At 37.8% G+C, this 24,715-nt stretch overlaps 2 protein-coding genes across 8 annotated transcripts in view; both read left to right on the top strand.

Annotated features, from left to right (window-relative positions):
- LOC131854368 (multiple inositol polyphosphate phosphatase 1-like) overlaps nt 1-24,715 on the top strand; it is a 65,035-nt gene that overhangs the window by 28,722 nt on the left and 11,598 nt on the right. The window lies entirely within an intron of this gene.
- LOC131854367 (myosin heavy chain, muscle) lies at nt 662-24,590 on the top strand. Of its 7 annotated transcripts, XM_059205480.1 has the most exons (26): nt 662-729; nt 1,421-1,689; nt 2,621-2,764; nt 4,107-4,291; nt 4,894-5,089; nt 5,769-5,832; nt 6,329-6,427; nt 7,978-8,081; nt 8,788-8,929; nt 9,146-9,411; nt 10,099-10,269; nt 11,990-12,169; nt 12,417-12,573; nt 13,338-13,390; nt 14,044-14,131; nt 14,581-14,698; nt 15,185-15,302; nt 16,700-16,836; nt 17,094-17,220; nt 17,655-17,864; nt 19,112-19,998; nt 20,155-20,233; nt 21,426-21,671; nt 21,970-23,805; nt 23,893-23,935; nt 24,119-24,210. In XM_059205480.1, exons 2-25 carry the CDS (start codon nt 1,483-1,485, stop codon nt 23,914-23,916), a joined length of 5,838 nt encoding a protein of 1,945 aa, XP_059061463.1. In that variant the 5' UTR covers nt 662-729; nt 1,421-1,482; the 3' UTR covers nt 23,917-23,935; nt 24,119-24,210. The 7 variants fall into 7 exon arrangements, with proteins under 7 accessions (XP_059061463.1, XP_059061456.1, XP_059061457.1 ...); XM_059205473.1 differs by lacking the exon at nt 23,893-23,935 and having other exon boundaries at nt 24,119-24,590; XM_059205474.1 differs by lacking the exons at nt 20,155-20,233; nt 23,893-23,935 and adding an exon at nt 20,463-20,541 and having other exon boundaries at nt 24,119-24,590.

Genomic DNA, 24,715 nt, shown 5'->3' on the forward strand with positions numbered 1-24,715 from the left:
GGTAATTGTTTGCCATCAGATGAGACGTATGCTTGTTTGCTCCGTCGTAGCATAAGAAAAGTAGTTCAAAATACCAAATATAATTGCATGAGAGATGCAATTTGAAATGATGCATCATAAATTGCTCCAAATAGAGCTTCGAACCTATGTCCTTTTGTTTTATAAACCAACCACTAGCCACTACTATTCTCATTAATTTAATATTAAAAAATGGCGCTCAGAGAAGAATTCTAAACAATGTATGGTTACGTTATTTTGATCACCATGCGATCCCCTGGAAATCATTGTGATTAAGCAATTAACTACAATAGGCTGACTGATGCCCTAACGATCCCAAGGCCTACCCTCTACTGGTGCGCCGTAGCATTTACCGTTAGCACAGGCGAGTGCACAATCCCATATTCATCCATCAAAACAGAAATAAACAAACTCATCAAATTGTACATACTGCCATAAAAATCATTCTCACACCATTTCGTTTTCATACATAACGTACGAAAACATGATACATCGAAGAAGAATCTGCAGCAGGCATAAACATCAAGACATATTAGCGTAGGGAACCCGCTTCAGCGAGCGCTCCCGCTGTAGTGAAAGCTAAGCTCGTCTGAAAGTGTAGCCAGGGCTGGCTGGCATCCGCCTAAAATGGGGTGATCGCGAGCGATGGTATCGAATTGCTGGTATAAAAAGCATCAGAGCGCCCCGCCGCCGGTCAGAACGGCTTCGAACGTGAGTACGCATGCACGTACCCCGCGCGCCGAAGCGCAGCGTCTAGTTTTCGCGAGTGCCTATGATCGATGCAAGAGCAGTGCATCAGTGAACATCCGCCAGCTGATTTATCGATTGGATTGATTTGTGAAGTGGTCTGTCGAGAAGTGAGATACTTCGTGGTGTTTGGTTTATGGTTCAGTCTATCGTTACATGAAATTTCTAAGTGATTGATTGATAACGTTGATCAATGCCGGCATAATTTGAAATGTTTGTTTAAATCACCTGTCAGATTGTTTAATTGCAATGTCAGATTGTTTCATTAATATGACATTAGAAAAAGTTAATGCAATTGTAAATAAATCAGACTCATAATTGAAGTATATTCGTATAGAGTTGATGTAAACTTTCATTGACTGGACAAACGTAATTGACCCATTGACCAGCACCATAAAAGACAATAATCGAATAAATCGGCTGGCGTATGTCCAGACTCGCATTCCGTGTGACGTAACATCCGCGAAGGGCCCATTTGGGATATGCTAATAAAAACCAGCGCATAAAAGTTGTGTATTACGCAAACTGCGTGCGCGTTGGCAACGTTCCCGAATCTGCTACTACTCGGATTACAGCCACAAATAGACGCGCGCTTCGGGCCGGTTTTTGATCTTTGAAAAAAATTCGTAGACTAACGTGTGGTGTATATTCGCAGGAAGGCTCCAGGGCTGTGTTCTCGTGTCTCGACTAGCCCAAAAGTCTCGTTAGCCCTCCGAAATGCCGAAGCCAGTGGTCCAAGAGGGAGAAGATCCCGATCCGACCCCATACCTGTTCGTTTCTCTTGAGCAGAAGCGTATCGATCAAAGCAAGCCCTACGATGGCAAGAAGGCATGCTGGGTACCGGACGAAAAGGAGGGCTTCTTGCAGGGCGAGATTAAGGCCACCAAGGGTGATCTGGTGACCGTCAACCTTCCCGGAGGCGAGGTAAAGATACGACAATGGTAGTTTAGATATAATAGAGTTATCAAACCCGGTTTTTCTTTAAAACTGAATAAAATAACCTTATATTAGGGTTACATAATATAATTTTTGAATGAATAAAATCTTGAACTATATTATCAATTTGTGGTCTAATTATGGAAAAATAATATTGTTTTCTATATTTTTTTAAATGTTTGTTTGATCAAAATTATTGAGTACTAAATTAAACAGATATAATGTTAATATGCATATAATATGCAAAAGAATTGATAAATTAGTATATAGCCTAGAAGTATGAAATTTTGCACTGAAATTCCTTATATAAAGTAGGGCAGTGAGATTTTATTAAATTTCCAAAAGAAAAGTTTAATAACTGGTTTATCCAAAATTAAACTAAACATTCTAGAATAGTTTTACATTTTAAAATTGTTAACAATGTTTGGATAAATATTTAATTACAGTTAATTCTAATAACAGAATTTCAATAGGACTTCTTAAAAATAGATTTCTGGTGGTCAAGGTCATCACCATTGTAGTCAATCTAAACAGACGTACGTCTTAGCATACTCTATTTTCAGACAATTAGGATTGTTCTGAAAATAATGTTGATTTTCTGATGCACCCTTTCATTGAGAATAATTATTATTTAATTAATGTCTCTATACGGTATAATATTAATTATGTCTAGATTTATGTAATATATTAAAGTTGTCTATTAAATGAGCAGGAGAAGACATTAAAAAAGGAACTCCTCTCACAAGTAAACCCGCCGAAATTCGAGAAAGTCGAGGACATGGCAGATCTCACGTACTTAAATGATGCCGCTGTACTCCATAACCTCCGACAACGATACTATGCAAAACTGATCTACGTAAGTAGGCGCTGAATGCGCCTTTACCTTTACTAGAAATTAATATAACTTTCTCTTCCACAGACAAAAGACTTCAAGAAGGATCTTGTAGGTCAAGTCAACCCACCTAAATACGAGAAATGCGAGGATATGTCCAACTTGACATACCTCAACGATGCTTCTGTTTTGTATAACTTGAAGCAAAGATATTACCATAAGCTTATTTACGTAAGTCAGGAATAGGTTCAGCGGTTGCAGGTTACGTTGCAGTGTGCATGATCACCTCACCTTTCTTATCTGTCACCACTATAGACACGTTTCTATTGGATTGATACCAAGTTTTAAAGTGCATTCCGTATCTACAAAGAGCGCAATTAATCTTGGATGGCTCAATTAATGGAATATAAATAGAACCATCAATACGTGGCTGAATCTATTTCGGTAGCGTTTTGAGTTGTTATTTTGGTACTGTGAACAGATTCTCTTAGCTTCGTAAGTTCTTTCGATAATGATCGAAAGCAAACGGATATGCATAAATTATGTTATAGAGAACAGATTACTAGCTAAGATTTATATAGATTTTTTGTTTCACTAAGCTATATAACACCTTAACGATTGATTTTAGATGTATCATTGCCATAAATACTACATTGATTTAAAGTTTATCGATCAAATATTTTTTATTATAGAGTAACTAGTTATACTATAAAGTCTGTATAAAACTATTTCCAATATAAATAAGACTTGGCAATAGATCAATGAAGCTATTATTGATTTATCAACTAATGAAAGCATTCAGAGATTTTGAATACTTAATACGTAATTAATCAATGATATAATTTTAGATGGAGCGTGTCTATAGAACTGCCAACCCAATCCTACAATTGTGACTAATCCATGACCTCCTTTGAACCAGACTTGAAACCTTTTGGCACAGGACAAGTCGATGCTGAGGACTTCAGAGGAATTCTTCTTTCTGTAGATTCTTTACGTTTAGCCTAGATTATATTTATGTTTAGTGTTATATTGGGGTGTGTTTTCTTTTACTTTCTATTCTCTTGACAGATAGTAAGTAATATTCTATTTTGGTTTCTTGTGGAAGTAAAAGGTACCGCTACAGTACCCAACTTCTACGTATTTAATATAAGACTATATTTTCGTTCTTTTATACTGTGTAAAAGAAGTCTCTGTAATTAGTAACTTAAATTTGCTTTACTGATTGTGTAATTATTACATTCGTAGATATTTTGCAGAGAATACTTTTATACAATATTCATTTTCAGAGATATAAAGTATCGATACAATACTATCTCTGTATTTGTGTGTTTTTTAGTTGTGTTAAGAGATCATCATCATTGTCCATCGCCGTCAATTCTATCTTCAATTCTGTTTCTTCGTTATTCATCACCTTCAATTCTATTTCATTTTGTTCTACAATTTTTATTTCACTTTCACCATTCTCCATTACATCGATATGATATTTCATTTTTGCAACTCTTTCACTTTCTCCATTCTCCATCGCATCTGTCGATATGACTAGTGGAAGTAATCACTCGTTTCGCTACAACAGACGTACTCGGGTCTCTTCTGCGTCGCCATCAATCCTTACAAGAGGTTCCCCGTGTACACGACACGATGCGCCAGGCTGTACCGTGGCAAGCGTCGTTCGGAAGTGCCACCCCACATCTTCGCCATTTCCGACGGTGCCTATGTAAACATGTTGACCAACCACGAGAATCAATCTATGTTGATTACGTAAGTTCAAACACTTCTATATACTTCTTAAACTTTTTGCAATAGCATACATAGAATCAAGATTATACAAGCATTGCTTTTCTGAGGACATAGTATCGTCTCTTGACTTAGCAATCTTTATGAATACTAAATAAAAATTGTCACCTGCATCGAAATACAAATTGAAACTTATTCAGAAACTTTTAGTTTCTGAACATACAAATTATTCATTATAAAAGATTATATTACCATGATTATCGGTCTCGGTGCTGTAGCGGTTTAGCACGCCGCTTTGTTTCCAATGGTTGCGGGTTCGATTCCTTGCACAGTATAAACATTTGTATTCATAAGTATGATTGTTTCTATTGTCTGGTTGTTTTATATGTATATTATATTAGTATTTACAAAACAAACATATGTATCTAAGTATATCTATCAGTTATCTGGTACCCATAACACACCCATTTTAACGGCAATTTTGGAAGCAATGACAAAAGTGCACCCCAGAAATAATATTAAAAAGCAATGTTGCAATTAACTTTCTTTAAATTTTCTATAACTTCTTTACCATTAAGTGAGGCTGACGATGATTTCTATATGATATTATTTTCTGCTCTGCTCAGCGGTGAGTCTGGTGCTGGTAAGACTGAGAACACGAAGAAGGTAATTGCGTACTTCGCCACCGTGGGTGCCTCGCAGAAGAAGGATGCCAGCCAGGAGAAGAAGGGCTCCCTGGAAGATCAGGTCGTCCAAACTAACCCTGTACTTGAAGCGTTCGGTAACGCCAAGACCGTGCGTAACGACAACTCCTCCCGATTCGTAAGTATGCTTTTATTATATTTCAATTATTTTCTATTAGGTATTTTGGTTTCATATAGTGGAATTATTGTAGTAATTTCTATTTTGTTCCTAAATAAATAAAGTCCATTTTATATCGCTGTTAATACAGCCTTAAATATTATAGATGAAAGAGATTTAATTCGTTTAAATTTCGTTTTCATTTCGTTGAGTTTATATATTACTTATAAACATAAAGTAGAACACATTACTACTTTATAATATTAGTTTAGATCAGTCACAATATAAACTCAGTCACTTGGCTCAGAAAGGTGTCAAATATGCGATTTTATCAAAGCACAAGAGAAGATAAAGAATACAACTCTTATTGTTCTTTAATTAAGGATCAATTTTTTAAGTATTCCAAAATAATGTGAATTTGATTATTTTGTTTATTAGATTACGCAAATACATTAGAATGGGAATATTTATAAAAGACAGACCTTTAAGAACTTTGTTATATCACTACCACATCTCAACATCCAAACCGGATCATAGCTTACGAAGCAAACGGCTTAGCTGCAGACTTGTCAGATAAAAGTACTTACAATTTGGAACAAAGTATCCCTCGATTGACAATGTCACTCTTCTGCCTCTATCCTTACCTTTTAGCTATTATTTGTGATGAAGTATAAGTAAAAGCTGTTCCGCTCTTCCCCAGGGTAAATTCATCCGTATCCACTTCGGTCCCTCTGGCAAACTGGCTGGTGCCGATATTGAGACCTGTAAGTACTTTGAAAATCAACTCTAAAATTTCCTTTATAAAGATCACAATTGAGGTAATCTATTCTTTCCTATTTAATTGAGAATTTGATCTGATAATTCATTACTTGTGGCTTTTAAAAGTTGTTAAGTTGAAATATTGGGAGCAAATTTAAGGCGCTTCGAATACAATAACAACATATCTTCGTCACTTATTTGTTATCTTACTGAGGCTAATTAATCCTCTAAGTTCATTATTTTTTTAACTATAACCCTCTACAAATGAATTATAATTATTGGAAATTTTAATCTTTTGTTTTACCGTTTTAAAATTAAGAAAATTTATTAAAAGTAATGGAATAATCAATACAATAGCTAAAACATCTAACTTATAAACTTGTCTAATAAATCTAATGAACATTTTGTTAGACTTATAAGATATGTTTATATGTTACATGTTTTTTTAATAGGGAGAGTTTGTTATTGAATTTTGTTTCTAAAACAAGCTATTGTCACCAGACCTGCTCGAGAAGGCTCGTGTAATCTCCCAACAAGCCCTTGAGCGTTCTTACCACATTTTCTACCAGATGATGTCTGGTTCTGTTGCCGGACTTAAGGGTACGTATACGTGATATATACACACACTTTTACATAAGGAATATATTGTTTTAAAATTCTTACAATGATATATTTTCGTTTATTCAAATATTTGAATTACGAAAACTTTATCTTATAATATTAATGATTATTTCTAATTTTCGAAGCAAACTCCAAAGTGGTATTAATATTATTTATTATATTTTTTGGTGGTTATTAATGAAAACGATTTTATAATAAAACAAACGTTGTTTGCTAAAAAAAATCTGTTCGTTTTAAAATTAAAAACATATTTTTTTAAAACTGTCAACTGTTAAGAAATATTTTAGATTGTTCTAAAAACATACATACATTTACACTCTACATACATACTCACATTACTACCTTATATATCATGATCATCGTTTACAATTTAATTGACAATAATTGTAAAAGAATCATCAGAATTCCAATACTTTTAGGTGCAAATATTTTGGTGTTCCTGTAGAATCATCGCATCCATATTAAAATTTCGTCTACACTTCTCAAAAACAAAATAGTATGTGAATTAACATGAGTTTCAATATTTAGAGATCTGTATGCTGTCAAACAACATAAATGACTATTACATCGTAGCACAAGGAAAAACTACCATCCCCAACGTAGATGATGGCGAGGAATGTGTTTTGACCGACGTAAGTTCTGCCTACTGAGACCAGGAGACCTGTCGGCATATTACCGCTATTTTTTACCCCAATTACTGCTCCGCATGAAACCGGACAGTAATTGAGATATACTGCCATTGAGTATGCACGAAATTACGTATTAGTTCTAGTACTCTTTTTCCCAAAAACCACAAGGACGTTGGCTTGTTTGGTGCAGTTTGGTTTTCCATGTCTTTCATCAATTATCAAACATGACTGTAATTGATGACGTTTTTAGACGTCTGCATTTTGTCCAACAACATCATGGACTACAACATCGTCTCGCAAGGCAAGACTGTTATTCCCGGCGTCAATGACGGCGAGGAAATGCAAATCACTGATGTGAGTCCAGATTATGACTACTGGCCCATCTGGTGTTGTCAATGTTCTTAATGTAGCTATATCTATCGCTTCCTGCTTCGCTTAAGGCTGAGCTGAAACTCAGTCCGCGCATGTGTAAGTCAGATCTTGGATTGATGTTTACAGAGATGACGATGCTAAGCAACCGGGTGTCGGACTATCCCCTCTTAAGTCAAGGGACGACACGTATACCTGGAGTCAACGACGCAGCAGAGTTCGAACTGACGGTTGTAAGTCACGAACTGAGCATGGAGCGTGCGTTGATTCAGATATACGGTGATTGGACACGTTGATGCTGAAATTTGAGATCTGGCCTATACATGACATGCTCGCTCCCTGCAAGTGTTCAAAAGGGCTTTATGCACAAGTTTTACCACGGATATAAGCAATCGGCCCAGATCCCGATCCAGCACAAGCACCCCAAAAACTAATATGTATACTTACACAACACAGACAGATAGGGTTTTTACAGGGCAATAGGATCTGGTGGTAATGTTATCTTGTTAATACCGGTGATTTAATCAACAGATATTTGCTTATTGTCCAACGACATTTACGATTACCACAACGTCTCCCAGGGTAAGATTACAATCCCCAACATGGATGACGGCGAAGAATGTACCTTGACTGATGTAAGTGCAAAAAGAAAGAAAATCGAAGTGTCTGACTTGGAATTACCTCCTACAAGTGGGCTATGTAACGCACACAGTAGATGAATTCTGACCATTAATATTGACTGTAATGGTTTTTAGAGACATAGTTTTTAAAACCTTTTGAAATATATAAAAGTATAATTATTCCTTTATGATGATCCCATAGGTTAGAGTTATTAAAGAGTAGTTAAATTCTGTATTTTTTTTTCAATAAAAATGCAGATATAATGCTACTAAGACCATTAAAATTGACTATAATGGAATTTAGTGAAAATAAATCTGTCTGGAACCTTTTCAAATAGATAAGCAGTGTCCTTTAGGATAGTCCCTTATGTTTGAATTGTTACAATGTAGAAGTAAGTGAATTTTGATATAAGTCATTTTGTGCAACCCTTCTGGAAAATATCATTTTCCTGTACCCGGCCAGTGTGCTAATGCTTTCCTTCAACAACTAACATCTATGTAAGTAATTACACGTGTTCTAATGCAGATATTTTTTACAGTAATTAAAGTAATTAATATGTATGTAAAGTATATTCTTAATTGTTGGTCTGTTGGCCATTTAGACTAATATAAAAAATGTAAAGCTTTTATGTAATTTCTAAACCAAAGTGTGATTTGTGGAAACAATGCCAGCAAATTTATAATTTTTAGACGAAATACTAACACGTTTTTGATATTATAGCAAGCCTTCGACATTCTGGGCTTCACACAAGAAGAAAAGGACAACGTATACAAGATCACTGCCGCTGTCATGCACATGGGTGGCATGAAGTTCAAGCAGAGGGGTCGCGAGGAGCAGGCTGAAGCTGACGGAACTGAGGCAAGTATCATCATATCTACAAGAATCATAGTTAAACAAATCGCCAATGACTTTAAAAAGTTACTCTCATTAAAAATCTCTAATTAAAAAAAACCTTTCCTTAATTCCGTTAATGAATCTTCATTATATCTAGTAATAAAGAAAAAAAACGAAAATTGAGGCAAGTAAGTAAATACATATAAGTTGTCTAATGTATTATGTATATCTCTATTACAGGAAGGTGAAAGGGTTGCTAAACTCTTGGGCGTCGACTGCCAAGACTTGTACAAGAACTTGTTGAAGCCCCGCATCAAGGTCGGCAACGAGTTCGTCACCCAGGGTCGTAACAAGGACCAGGTGTTCAACTCCGTTGGTGCCCTTTGCAAGGGTGTGTTCGATCGTCTCTTCAAATGGCTCGTCAAGAAGTGTAACGAGACCCTAGACACCAAGCAGAAGAGGCAGCACTTCATCGGTGTACTGGATATCGCCGGTTTTGAGATCTTCGACGTAAGTATTCGGGATATAGATCAGTTCACAGTTCGAATTAAAGAAGATGACTGACCTTACATATTGACATGGAATATAATTTCAACATTAATTTGGTGTACATTCAAACCGAAAAAAATGTTGAATCTTGGATTCAAATAAGACTTAACAGTACAGACGTAACTTACAATAAAATATTTCATATTTCAGTTTAAGAACATATAGTTCTTTTGTTTTGAAATATCTTAATAGCATAAATTGGCGTTTATGCTTGACTAGATATTACCATGTTAGTTTTAAGACAAATAAGAAGGGGGAATAATGAACAACATTTTTTAATATGTATGATGTTAATGATAATTTATTTCTTAGTACAATGGCTTTGAGCAACTTTGCATTAACTTCACCAACGAGAAACTACAGCAATTCTTCAATCACCATATGTTTGTGTTGGAACAAGAAGAGTACACTAGAGAAGGCATTCACTGGGAGTTCATTGACTTTGGAATGGACTTACTGGCCTGCATAGATCTTATTGAGAAGGTACACCGAGTGTGTGTGACCCTCGGTTGGACTATTAGTCATCTATAGTGCCATCGATTTTAGCTTTTCATGTCGTGCCGCGCTCACTAATGACGGATAGTCTAGTTTAGTATATCCTAATTGTGTTAACCTGTCCATTTATTGGGTTTCCTATTCTTTAAAAAGTACAACGGTTTCGAGCAACTCTGCATTAACTTCACCAATGAGAAGCTGCAGCAGTTCTTTAACCACCACATGTTTGTACTGGAGCAAGAAGAGTACAAGAAAGAGGGCATCAACTGGGCTTTTATCGATTTTGGAATGGACTTGCTCGCTTGTATCGATCTTATTGAGAAGGTAATAGTCGAATGGGTTAAATATGATACCCGTCGACGCTGGGGCTGTCAAGACGGGAATAATAGTTGTAACGTTATCACAGGCTCCGAGTAGAGACAGGTGTAGCCTTAGTATCTTCATGGGCTGTCCGAGTAGAGACAGGATAGCCTTAATATCTTTACGTCATACTAGGGTAACTGAATTGCGGAATGAGATCCGTAACCAGTCTTTTCCTTCGCTTAACATTTCACATTCACCTGCAGTACAACGGTTTTGAACAACTCTGCATTAACTTCACCAACGAGAAACTACAGCAGTTCTTTAACCATCATATGTTCGTCTTGGAGCAAGAAGAATACCACCGCGAGGGCATCGAATGGACTTTCATTGACTTTGGCATGGATCTTCAAAATTGCATTGACCTTATTGAAAAGGTATATGGCGACAAAGCAACAATGAACGCTTGCATCTCGCCATTAGAGTATTCGAATAATGTCTGATATTTTGTATTTAAAATTTAAATAATCTCCAATATTCAGATATGTATGATATCTGAACACTGTTACAGACTTTACTCGAATCACTCTATCAATGCTATCTGCTCGTTGTGATTCTGTAACTCCAACTGTGTGTCTTTGTTTATTGTTTCACATAAAGACATCAACACCCACTACAGATACTCTTATATGATAGATGTTAAAAATCTTAGACATTATTTTTTCATGTTTCCACGGTCCAGGTGAACGGGTTTAATCAGCTCTGTGTAAACTTTACGAACGAAAAATTGCAACAATACTTTAACCATTTCATGTTCGTACTAGAACAAGAGGAGTACGAAAGGGAAGGGATCCAATGGACCTTTATAGATTTTGGTATGGATCTTCAACCGACAATAAATTTGATAGAAAAGGTATATTATTGTAAAATGAAGTATAGGGTCGCGATAGAAGAAGCTTCAGGCTGAACGGCATCGCCTGCAAATGCAAAAGTAAAAAGTACTGGCTGTGTACCCCTGCTCCCGGTAATTGCGTAGTAAAAGTAAAAATAGCGCTTTCACACGCAAACTTTCGTACAAACAAATCAAGCTATTTGCATTATCCTCTTGTAAATTATGAAATCCCTTGAGCTGATAATGAAGTATATATGATAGTACACTGCGCTGTTAGGACTGCACAAAATTACATAAGCGTAGACGTAATAACCAATTCGCTTAAGCTCTATGCTCAATTATTTGTGTATTATACATGTTTAAATGGAGAAATTAATATAGAAAATATATTTCTTACATTTAAACAACTAGAATATAATACACATAATTATATAAAAGAAAAAAGCGCAGCTATGCAAGCTATAGGCTTCCTAATATTACAAAGGCCAATAACTTGTCACATTAAGCTACAATACACACACAAACACATATAAATAAACAATGCATGTCATGCTTCTATATATAACGCTTAACAATAATTATTGTACTTGTAAATATTGTACAATAGTGTATTTTGTAATGTAATTGAAATATTAAATAATGATTCATATAGGAGAAGAAAGAAGATTTGACACTGGAACAACTTCTCGTAAATCTTTGTATCAGTAAACAGTAGAATTTCGAAGTTCTTGTCATTGCTTTATTCATATTGATATCATTTTATTCAAATATGATCGCGCCAGCAAAACAGCAGCATTTTTTCCAGGACAGCATTAACCTTTTCGTGTCCTAACCGCTTCAGTTCGATTTCAGCCTATGGGTATTCTCTCCATCCTTGAGGAAGAGTCTATGTTCCCGAAAGCCACCGATCAGACATTCGTTGAGAAGTTGAACAACAACCACTTGGGTAAATCTCCACCATACCTGAAGCCCAAACCCCCCAAGCCCGGCTGCCAAGCCGCTCACTTCGCCATTGGTCACTACGCCGGTAACGTAAGTATCAATAATTTCCAGTAACATCATCATCTTTATTGCGTTAGGTAATTAAAGTAATACTGCTTTTTTAGTCGTGTCTGAAAAGCAATGGTTATTTTACAGTTTAATAACTTTAGCCATAATACTTCCTCACGTGAAGATTAAGTAAAAGATTAATCTACAGATAGTCACCACTTACGTAAACAAACAATTTACCACTTACATAAAATAGACTTTGACGAAAATTGTGATATTTGTGAAATAGGTCGGCTACAACATCACTGGCTGGCTTGAGAAGAACAAGGATCCCCTTAACGACACCGTCGTAGACCAGTTCAAGAAGGGACAGAACAAACTGTTGATTGAGATCTTTGCTGACCATCCCGGTCAGTCTGGTGATGCTGGTGGCGGCGGTGGCAAGGGTACGTTCCATTTCTCTTTAACTCAGATATAAGATTTAAGTACTCTTACTATTATATTTAAAAATGTAATAATGAAGGTTTATTAGCAATACTTGAAAGAATGAAGCCGAGCGCACAGGTATGAGCTGTAGTATACATCTGTGAACATACTAGAGCAAAACTAGAGCACCGTATACGGATGGTACGTGGGACAATTCACTACATCTAAATTGACACATCATCAAACTTTCATCGTGGAACTATAGCCAAGTTCAAATCATACTTCAATGTTCTTGGTTCATAAACATAAGAATCTCATAACATCATAATATTATTGGATCATATTTAACTAACTTTCTGACATAACTGTTTTGAATAAAATAGGCGCTGGTGGCAAACGTGCCAAGGGTTCTGCCTTCCAGACTGTATCATCGCTCTACAGGGTAAACATGTTGACCGTGCCCTTATTTTGCTTCTATGACAACCACGTCGCTTTCTGTCTTCGTCTGTCAAACGCTTGAAGCTGACACCAGTATATTTATATAGATGGTGTTACTTTTCATTAATTCTGTTTCACTTTAAATTATACCATCTGTATATTCCACTGTGGCAACTTCTACTGCTTTTACATTAATCATCCGTGTCCGTCCGTGTCAGTGTGTTTTACAGCACAGCTCATGTCGGCGTTACGCTCCCAGGTATATTCTAGAGTAACTGTAGATGTCCCATAGACAATATTGCGATTGTCCTTGTACTAATCAATGCTTATACGTGTACGTCCATAGGCGGTCGCGGTAAGAAGGGTGGTGGTTTCGCTACTGTCTCCTCGGCTTACAAGGTTATTTAATTGTTATTATATATATGAGTTGTTTTCTGTTCTTAATCATCTAATCGTCGTATAATCCTACTTGGATGTAGCTATACCACGATTTTACTGTTGAGTGTAGTTGATTATCATTTTTGAATACATTTTTTAAGGTTATCATTATCTTGAACATAAATAGTAACTTCTACTTTTAATAATGTGTATAACGCACCACCACAGATTTTGTCGCGCACAGATTACTAAATGTGTCAACGTAATCTATAGCACAGCTGCAGAGTAGTCCAGATATGGGATACTTTCTGTAATCGCATGCAATTTATGTAAAAAGAATCAACTGAGACCGTTTACGGTTTAAACGCTACTTCCTACTGTCGCTGCTGTTAATATTAAGCTTCTTTTTGTCTGTGTGTTTCTATGTTTAATAATTGTTTTTATAGACGTAGATCTGTCAATATAGTAATTACTTGTTATATAAAACATGTTGTAATATTAATATTGTGTGTGAATTTATCTAATGACATAATGTTGTTGAAATATTTTTTATTGAGCAAACTTCATCATATTCCTTTTATTCCTACAGAAGGGAAATAAGGATAACTAATATAATTTGTCGATGTTTATCTAGCGGTTCTATATAATGTTACTAACATTTCTTCATACTACAGGAACAACTTAACAACCTGATGACAACGCTGAGGTCTACCCAGCCTCACTTCGTGCGTTGTATCATCCCCAACGAGTTGAAACAGCCTGGTAAGTTTACATATATTTAGAATATTTTCAACAATCATTCATAAATTTTAAGAAACAAACAACATTATATGTCTCTACAAAAAATATATATAGATTATAAGAAATTCTATATAAATATACTATAAAAAAAATAAAACAAGCAAATAATCATCTCTTACCTTCTTTTTAGTCTTTTTATTCTTCTTATTACTACTTCTTATCCTATAAATGTTATTTCTATTTTTTCGCAAAATTTAACGCATTGTAACTATTGAAGTGTTTTGCCACAGTCTATAAAATGAACAAAATTGTTCAAAGAATGAGGACAAAATAGTTCAATATATAAAATAAAAATATTAGATGTTTTAATGTTTTCATGAATATGACGATACAGTTTTATATTACATATTAGAAAAGTATCGTACCCTATTGACACTATATGTAGAGTGATAACGAACTTTGTCCACCAGGTCTCATTGATTCTCACCTTGTAATGCACCAGCTGACCTGTAACGGTGTGCTTGAAGGCATCCGTATTTGCCGTAAAGGTTTCCCCAACAGGATGGTCTACCCTGACTTTAAGCTCCGGTAAGATTTCAACGCTTCTAAATATTCTTTCAACTTTTAAACTATTTTCGTATAAACGAATCAATTTGACGCGAATATTTATGAAATAGTCATCGAATAAAATTATTTACTATGTTTTTGGATCAAGATATTAAATTTGTTTTGAAACCGCTATAAATTCGGTTGCTAAGTCTAAACAAAATTCTTTTACAACTGGAATATGTGGAGCGTTTTTATTTTTGGTGCTGCAGCTGACTCCTTTGACGTCAAATAGCCTTCCAGTCGTGCATTACTATGAGTAACATTTTCTAAAATTATTATGACGAGTGTGATTCTATTCTGATTCACACTTTGAGATGTTGAGTGGTGATTAAGATTAGATTTTTCTAAGATTTCTTCAAGTCATATTAAGTAATATTAAGATTGAACAATTTTATTTAAAATTTTATCTTGATCTACAATTGTACTTGCGAATATGAATAATCAACAGTATTATTTAATGGACAGTTACATGATTCTTGCACCAGCCATTATGACTGCTGAAAAAGACCCCAAAGAAGCAGCTAGGAAGTGTTTGGAAGCAGTTAATCTTGACCCTGAAAGCTATCGTATTGGTCATACTAAGGCAAGGATTTTGAAAATAGATACCATTTAGGAATAGCGTCAGCATGTATTATATTTCCTAAGGAATCACGTAAACTCTAAAGAATAGAGTTTGTTTATACCCTACCAATACTGTATGCTCACTGTTTACAGGTTTCTCTTCCATATGTTATAATTTTTGGTTTGCACCTATAGATATTCAATATGACATACAAGAAGTATGTACAAAAATATACGAATATAAACATGTGATTGAGGAATTTCTAACTCCTAGTCCGACATGGTCTGATAATAATAATTTATTAAAACATAAAGATGTGTTAGAAATTTCTCGAGTACCGACCTTCTTTCTTCCTTGTGACATTCGGATCCGATGAATGATCCGATTTCATTGACTTTCCCTCATTGTGTGCCAATATTTGATAATGTAGCTACAAGATCCTGGCCCCTCAAGCTGTGGAAAAGGAAAGTGACCCTAAGAAAATCGCCCAAGTCATCCTGGATGCCACTGGTTTGGATGTCGAGTCATACCGTCTCGGTCACACCAAGGCATGTCCTGAACCCGTTTCTGTAGTTAGCCGTGTGATATGACCCACAGGCGAATTGCGAGGCTTCAATGCTTTGTCCAATTATGATACCACCTATTGAGACTGGTGGACATAATTGGGCAGAAGAATATGTTTAAGCTGCTTAATATAGAGCCCAATCTACCCACAGGCTCCTTTTTGTTTTTCAACTGTACGCGCTTCCCCTACACACCCAACAAACAGTAGTTATTTTATTTTGTGTGCTCCCTAACGCAGATACAAAATTCTGTGCCCGAACCTGATCAAAGAGCCAATATCACCAGAGAAAGCTACTGAGAAAATTCTCGAACAAACCGGCTTGGATTCGGAGTCTTTCAGACTTGGAAAGACCAAGGTAGCAACAACATCCGACACATCACATTACTAATTGCTATTATATCTGTATCTGCATGATCTTATCTGGCTTTACTACACACGAGCTGCATTTTTTCTTGTCAATTATGTAATAAGTATAATATTATTTTCCTGTAAGTATTTACTAATATTAGATGTAATAATTTAACCCCCTTATTCAAAGAATCTCTAAACGTCTAATAAACCTATTTTAACCATTGAATTAGTTTTGTCCCCTTCTTTTAAGCTAACGCTTTCTAGAAAGTGACAGAACATTCTAATAGTTGAAATGGTTTATAAGTAGGTTTTTAGTTTTTCTGAGTAAGGGTAAGTATTTTGCATTCTCGTTTTTATCGTCATATGTATGTTTATATCAAGTAAAAATATATGTATATATATGATCATTTAATTTATCTATATATATATTTATATTACGTATTATTATAATTACCTTCGGCCTAAGTCAGCGTTCCCTTAACTCTTAACTATGTACGAGCAGGTATTCTTCCGCGCTGGTGTCCTGGGTCAGATGGAAGAGTTGCGTGACGACAGGTTGTCCAAGATCGTGTCATGGCTCCAGGCCTATATTCGTGGTTACTTGTCCCGAAAGGAGTACAAGAAGCTGCAAGAACAGAGGTCAGTACTACTGTGACATACACATTACCATATTTAGAGAAATAGAATATTGCCTTAGGATGATGTAGTGAAAACAATTATGGATAAATTTTGTTTACTATTGGTGGTTCTATAGCCGGCGAGACACTCAGGAATTTGAATTGATCTACAAAGCTTTTTTTCAAATTCTTCAAATGCGAACTTTACGATATAAGTCGGATTAGTAAACAATTAAGCAGAGATGCTTTCAAAATTTAAATTGAACCTAATTTGCACAGGCTCGCTCTCCAAGTTGTCCAACGCAACTTGCGCAAATACCTGCAGCTCCGCACCTGGCCCTGGTGGAAAATGTGGCAGAAGGTCAAGCCCCTCCTCAACGTCACTCGCGTCGAGGATGAGATCGCGGTAAGTATCTTTCATCGTGCCTGATTAAAATGATTAACAGCTATGGCCCAATATAATTTAATATAGGACGCGTGATTCACTTGAACGCAAATAGATCGACCGCACCCACCTGCCGGTTACGTGACACCGCAGCACCTGCCACGGCCATTTCTGGATTCCTCCCCTCTTTAGCCGCTACCCGCGCGCTTTTCCCTTGCACAATATTAATGCGGGGGCGATCATATCGCCACTGGAAAACTCCAGCGGTGCTCAGTAGCGGATCGGTCGGCGGCGCGCGCACCCTTCCTGCACTCACGAACGAACCGACTCTTGTATTCCTCAGTGATTTAACTAATAATTTGACAGTTTAATGATTTGACAAATTAATTATGACGGAAGTATTACATGTGACCGAGTGGGTTGGGACAATGAACAAAAGTGGTGACATTTTGCAGAAATTGGAAGAGAAAGCACAAAAAGCGCAGGAGGCTTTTGAGAAGGAAGAGAAGCTCCGTAAAGAGCTTGAGGCCCTCAACGCCAAGCTTCTTGAGGAGAAGACAACCCTGCTGTCCAGCCTCGAGGGAGAGAAGGGCTCCCTGTCTGAGTTCCAGGAACGCGCCGCCAAACTCCAGGCGCAGAAATCGGACATCGAATCTCAACTTAGGGTAAGCTAATGCACCACTTACTGTAATCCATTTAATGTATGACAATTCTGTATTACTTTTTAATTGCATCTTATGCATTACTGAAGTGATTAGTATATAAACCGCAAATTCTGTTCTTGGTCAGTCTAATTATTAAAGAGAAAATGAAACTTTCTAAATTAATTAATATATTCAATAAGTGACATTTGGGATGTTGACGAATATTATGTTACATATATGTAGGATAACTTATGACAGGCAGACAAAAAAAAATTATAAACTGATCTATATCTATAATAGTTCCTAATAGTTTTATCAATGCCCGTATGATTATTTGTATCGGCCTGGATATTTTCTATGTAAATTTAAAAAAAAATTCACCTACCCTGGATTATTATTACTATTTATAAATTTACTTAAATATGAAATAGCATAAATCATTATTGATTGCAATATAGAAATGACAAGCTGTTATTATTCTTAATAGTTAAAAATAGGTATAAAAAATGCTAAATTTAATTAATATAATATTCCTCTGCCTACCCAGTGTAGGCAGAGGAATAGTTTAGTTACCGAACTGCAGTGAAAATTGATGGTATCTAGACATCAAGTAGCATATATTATATATCGAGAATGCGATTGAAATAAATAATAAAATTTTAAGTATTCGATACGATATAATTAACGCGTTTAATATTACTAATGGTAGTTCCCGTATTTTATTTGATAATGTAAATGTTTTTATTTACATTGAACTAGTTCCAAATTAAAAGAAGGAAATAGATACAGTGTTGCAAATTACTCCAACGTGAGTATTGGTCGAGTTGTTTCTTTAAATAAACACGAGTTTGTTTATATGTTACGAATAGTTTGAGGAGTTAAAAATAATTGCACGTCTGCAGGTTGCACGATTTATTGCATACCATTAGTTGATATTAGGTGACGATAAACGCGGAACAGACATACTGGAGTATACATAATATATACATATAATCAGCGTAATGATGTAGTAAAAATATAATAAATTTTAAGTACTGTATTTCCCAAAAATGAATGGTAATTAATAGAGGAATTCGATGCAACAGAAGAGCTCTAGATAACTAAGCCTGATCAGCGTATAATAGTAACTAAATCATATTATTCAGACGTTACACCTATCCCCAGTAGTGTGATCTTAATTGGTAGTTAATATGATATAATACTCAGTATAGCATCCTAATAGTATTTTGATATTCATTTGATTATAAATATTTCTTACATTCCTACAGGATACTCAAGACCGTCTCACTCAGGAAGAGGATGCCCGCAACCAACTCTTCCAATCTAAGAAGAAATTGGAGCAAGAGGTGTCTGGCCTGAAGAAGGACATTGAAGACCTCGAACTTAGCGTACAGAAGTCCGAGCAAGACAAGGCGACCAAGGATCACCAGATCCGCAACTTGAATGATGAGATTGCCCACCAGGATGAGCTCATCAACAAGCTGAACAAGGAAAAGAAACTCCAGGGTGAATCCACCCAAAAGACATCTGAAGAGCTCCAAGCTGCTGAGGACAAGGTCAACCACCTCAACAAGGTTAAGCAGAAGCTCGAACAGACCCTGGACGAGCTGGAAGACTCTTTGGAGCGCGAGAAGAAACTCCGTGGTGATGTTGAGAAGCAAAGGAGGAAGGTTGAGGGCGACCTCAAGCTTACCCAAGAGGCCGTTGCTGATCTTGAGCGCAACAAGAAGGAACTCGAGCAGACCATCCAACGCAAGGACAAGGAAATCTCCTCCCTCACTGCCAAGCTTGAGGATGAGCAATCCCTCGTCAGCAAGCTCCAGAAACAGATCAAGGAGCTCCAGGGACGCATTGAAGAGCTCGAGGAAGAAGTTGAATCTGAACGTCAAGCGCGCGCTAAGGCTGAGAAGCAGCGTGCCGACCTCGCCCGTGAACTCGAGGAGCTCGGTGAGCGCCTTGAAGAGGCCGGTGGCGCTACCTCTGCCCAGATCGAGCTCAACAAGAAGCGTGAGGCTGAGCTCAGCAAACTCCGCCGTGACCTCGAGGAGGCCAACATCCAACACGAGTCCACCCTTGCCAATCTCCGCAAGAAGCACAACGATGCTGTCTCCGAGATGGGTGAACAACTCGACCAACTCAACAAACTCAAGGCCAAGTATGTATATTTCTTATTTAAATATAATTATAAAATATGCAATGCTCCAAAACGTTTCCCCAATTTATACCCCAATATGTATTATTTTGAGTGATTTTAAAGGTATATAAAATTGAATGAAATTGATTATTGAACTTCAATTAAATGCAAATTCAGGGCTGAACATGATCGTGCATCTTGCTACAGCGAGCTTAACAACACGCGTGCGGCAATCGATCAAGTTGCAAGGGAGAAGGTAACATGTCACCTTAGAGGCATGTGTACCGCCTGGGGTGAACCCTGCATGGAATCTATATTTTCTACTATCTGGTCAAACACATAAACACGAACCTGTATACAACATAGTAACAGAATTGTGTCCTCCAAATAATCTTGATCATCAGCAGAGCGTCAGTGATCCCTCAGTTGTTGGTACCGGTTTTGGCAGTTTACTAAATTGTTTTTGTCGTATTCTATCTATTCAGGGCTGAGAAAGAGCGCTCTCAATACTTTAGCGAAGTCAATGACCTTCGTGCCGGTCTCGACCACTTGTCCAACGAAAAGGTACAAATGGATAAAAAAATATGTGTTGGCATCAGCAATATGGCAGGACATCAGCTTCGCTTTCGCAAATAGTGGACGATCAAAATTAAAACACAACATTCAATACATAACTCATGTTACCATAATATTCAAATAATATTTACTAAACAATCTTATGTTTCCATTCGTATAGCATGAAGTCTAAAATATTTCTTTCCTACAGAGTGTAACGAAATGGATATAGGAATTCAATATCCATCGATTTTATTAAAAAAGTAATGAATGTTCTACATGTAAACATCTAGCAAATGATGTCAATATTTTTTAATTTTTATACGAAGAATATCGTATAAAAAGTCAAAAATATTTAGTCATCGGTAGATGTATCTAATGATGTCAGATGACAATCATATTTTTCGAATTTTGTAATTTCGACTACGCCTTTCAGTGAAAGTTATCCAATTTAATGACTATTTATTACTCTCTGATCACATGAGTGCCTTCTAACAATTTATTACTGTTATCCAAAAGTAAAAAATAACCTAACGCATGCTGAAAACAAAATAGTAATACTATCTATGCTACTTAATAAAATAAATTGTGTGCATTTATTTATTTCATAATCAATAATATAATTCTTTATTTACAATTAATAATAATGATTATTAAAATATTAAATTATTTTAATAATAACAACGCATACGTACAGTCAATTGAAATCATAAATAAGTTCTCAGGAATGGCAATTCAAGACGGGTACCATGAATGTGATGAATTGCAATTTATGTTCGTATCGACGGTTGCCACTTTCCATTGGATGGGCTGTCAACTTATTTGCCATTCCTGGTACATAAAGGTATACCGACCATTAAGATATGTTGTGCTAATATATATATTTATAACAGGCTGCCCAGGAGAAGATCGTCAAGCAACTGCAACACCAGCTTAACGAGGTCCAGAGCAGGTCTGATGAGGCGAACCGCACGCTCAATGACCTGGATGCCGCCAAGAAGAAGCTGTCCATCGAGAACTCTGACCTTCTCCGCCAATTGGAGGAGGCCGAGTCTCAAGTTTCTCAGCTTTCCAAGATCAAGGTGTCGCTCACCACTCAACTGGAAGACACCAAGAGGCTCGCCGACGAGGAAGCCAGGGTTAGTAATACAATGTATAACATTATTTACATACAAGTTGATTTCTAAAGAGATTAACATTGTCAATGTTTCTGACATTCTCTCCCTATATTTCATAATGACTCTATATTTCCTTAAAAAAATCATCAAATTAGTTTGCAGCTAAAGGAACGTTAATACGTAGCATAATTAAGAAAGTATATAATCGAATTGCGTGTCTAAGATAAACTTATTAAAATTGTTGGAAATAAAAATCTACAGTATTATATAGGACTACTATAATTGAGGTAATTAATCAATATTACTTTATTACCTACAGGAACGCGCAACTCTGCTTGGCAAGTTCCGCAACCTGGAACACGACCTGGACAACATCAGGGAACAGGTCGAGGAGGAGGCTGAAGGCAAGGCTGATCTGCAACGCCAGTTGTCCAAGGCCAATGCTGAAGCTCAACTGTGGCGCTCCAAGTACGAATCCGAAGGTGTTGCCCGCTCGGAGGAACTCGAGGAAGCCAAACGCAAACTCCAGGCTCGCCTCGCCGAAGCCGAGGAGACCATTGAGTCTCTCAACCAGAAGGTCGTGGCCCTCGAAAAGACCAAGCAGCGCCTTGCCACTGAGGTCGAGGATCTGCAACTCGAGGTTGACCGCGCCACAGCCATTGCTAACGCTGCCGAGAAGAAACAGAAGGCATTCGACAAGATCATTGGAGAATGGAAACTCAAGGTTGATGATCTTGCTGCCGAGCTTGACGCCAGCCAGAAGGAATGCCGTAACTATTCCACTGAATTGTTCCGTCTCAAGGGTGCCTATGAAGAAGGTCAGGAACAACTCGAGGCCGTCCGTCGTGAGAACAAGAACCTTGCTGATGAAGTCAAGGATCTCCTTGACCAGATCGGTGAAGGTGGCCGCAACATCCACGAAATTGAGAAGGCTAGGAAGCGACTTGAAGCCGAAAAAGACGAACTCCAGGCCGCTCTTGAGGAGGCCGAGTCTGCCCTCGAACAGGAGGAAAACAAAGTCCTCCGCGCACAACTCGAATTGTCTCAGGTCAGACAGGAGATCGACAGGCGTATTCAGGAGAAGGAGGAGGAATTCGAGAACACACGCAAAAACCACCAGCGTGCTCTCGACTCCATGCAAGCTTCCCTCGAAGCCGAGGCTAAGGGCAAGGCTGAGGCTCTACGCATGAAGAAGAAGCTCGAAGCTGACATCAACGAGCTTGAGATTGCTCTCGACCATGCCAACAAAGCTAATGCCGAGGCCCAGAAGAACATCAAGCGTTACCAAGGACAAATCAAGGACTTGCAAACCGCCCTCGAGGAAGAACAGCGCGCCCGCGACGATGCCCGTGAACAGCTTGGCATCTCGGAACGCCGTGCCAATGCCCTCCAGAATGAGCTCGAAGAGTCTCGTACACTCCTGGAACAGGCTGACCGTGCTCGTCGCCAAGCCGAACAGGAACTTGGTGATGCCCATGAACAGCTTAATGAACTGTCCGCCCAAAACGCTTCCCTCTCTGCCGCCAAGAGGAAACTCGAGTCCGAATTGCAGACCCTGCATTCCGACTTGGATGAGCTTCTCAACGAGGCCAAGAACTCTGAGGAGAAGGCCAAGAAGGCTATGGTTGATGCTGCCCGTCTTGCCGATGAACTCCGCGCTGAACAAGAACACGCCCAGACTCAGGAGAAACTGCGCAAGGCCCTTGAACAACAGATCAAGGAACTGCAGGTCAGATTGGACGAGGCTGAAGCTAACGCCCTTAAGGGAGGAAAGAAGGCCATCCAGAAACTCGAACAAAGAGTTAGGGAACTCGAGAATGAGCTCGATGGAGAACAGCGAAGACACGCCGACGCACAGAAGAACCTGCGTAAGGCCGAGAGGCGCATCAAGGAATTGACCTTCCAGGCCGAGGAGGACCGCAAGAACCACGAACGCATGCAGGACCTCGTCGACAAACTCCAACAGAAGATCAAGACCTACAAGAGGCAGATCGAGGAGGCGGAAGAGATCGCCGCCCTCAACTTGGCTAAGTTCCGCAAGGCGCAGCAGGAGTTGGAAGAGGCCGAAGAAAGGGCAGACCTGGCCGAACAAGCCATCAGCAAATTCCGTGGCAAAGGACGCGCGGGATCCGCAGCGAGAGGAGTCAGTCCGGCGGTGAGTTGAACAATATATTATTGTCTCTCTTTATCACGTATTTCTTCTTAGCTACTTACTAAACTTCTTCGTATTTCTTCCGTTCAGGCGTCCATTAAAGGGCGTCCATAAGTCATCACTGGAGTATTATGTAAGTGGGCAACTCTTGGTTGCACGTCCCCCAGAGCACATAGAGCAGTGCTTCTTTGTTTTAGTCGACTCCGATATAGAGATTAGTTCCTACATGCATTCTATACCTGGCACGTATCCTGCATGAGATCGATTATGCCGTTGCAGCTTCACGGAGATGATAACTGTGATGTTTGTGTTTCAGCCCCAGCGCTCGCGCCCCGCGCTGTCTGACGCCTTCGGCACCTTCCCACCTAGGTTCGACCTGGCGCCCGAAAACGATTTCTAAACGTTCCACAAATAAAAACGGACTGTACAGATTTTTCGTTGAAATGTAACCTAGTTTTTTATACATAACGTTGAATGTGTTACGAAAGCGTGAAACGAGAAACTGTAAAAATCATTTTTTAAACAACCAAAAAAATATACACTTAGTGATCTAATCTTTTTACGAAAGGCTATTTTATAACTTGTTGATATTTATTTATATTATTTATTACCGTGAAACATTGTGCGTATCGAGAGTGCGAGAGAGCGCGAGAGAGGCGCGCACGGCGGCCGCTAGCTCCGAAGAGACACGCCCCCCACCCCCCCAACCGGCGCCGACGCACGCCTCCCTCGCATTCTCTCCTTTAACATCTAATAAAGCGATATCGTTGTCATAAAATACTAAAATATTCATGGTTTTTATTTTATCACCTTTTATGTACCCCAAAAATATTGCATTTAAAAGATGAAATAACAATAACGAAAAAGAAAAAAAAATCTTTTAGATTGAATGAAAATTAAATTAGCTAAAGGT

This window comes from Achroia grisella, unplaced genomic scaffold (genome assembly GCF_030625045.1).
Source record: "Achroia grisella isolate CSIRO2021 unplaced genomic scaffold, CSIRO_AGI_Agris_v1 utg980, whole genome shotgun sequence".
Taxonomy (NCBI): Eukaryota; Metazoa; Arthropoda; class Insecta; order Lepidoptera; family Pyralidae; genus Achroia; species Achroia grisella.

What these genes read in the sequence shown, in the direction of transcription:
- LOC131854367 (XM_059205473.1), top strand. Translation starts at nt 1,483, where the DNA reads ATGCCGAAGCCAGTGGTCCAAGAGGGAGAAGATCCCGATCCGACCCCA. An exon ending in AATCAATCTATGTTGATTAC is followed by an intron (nt 4,292 to 4,893) that starts GTAAGTTCAAAC and finishes TGCTCTGCTCAG; the next exon opens with CGGTGAGTCTGGTGCTGGTA. An exon ending in ATCAAGTTGCAAGGGAGAAG is followed by an intron (nt 20,234 to 21,425) that starts GTAACATGTCAC and finishes TATTTATAACAG; the next exon opens with GCTGCCCAGGAGAAGATCGT.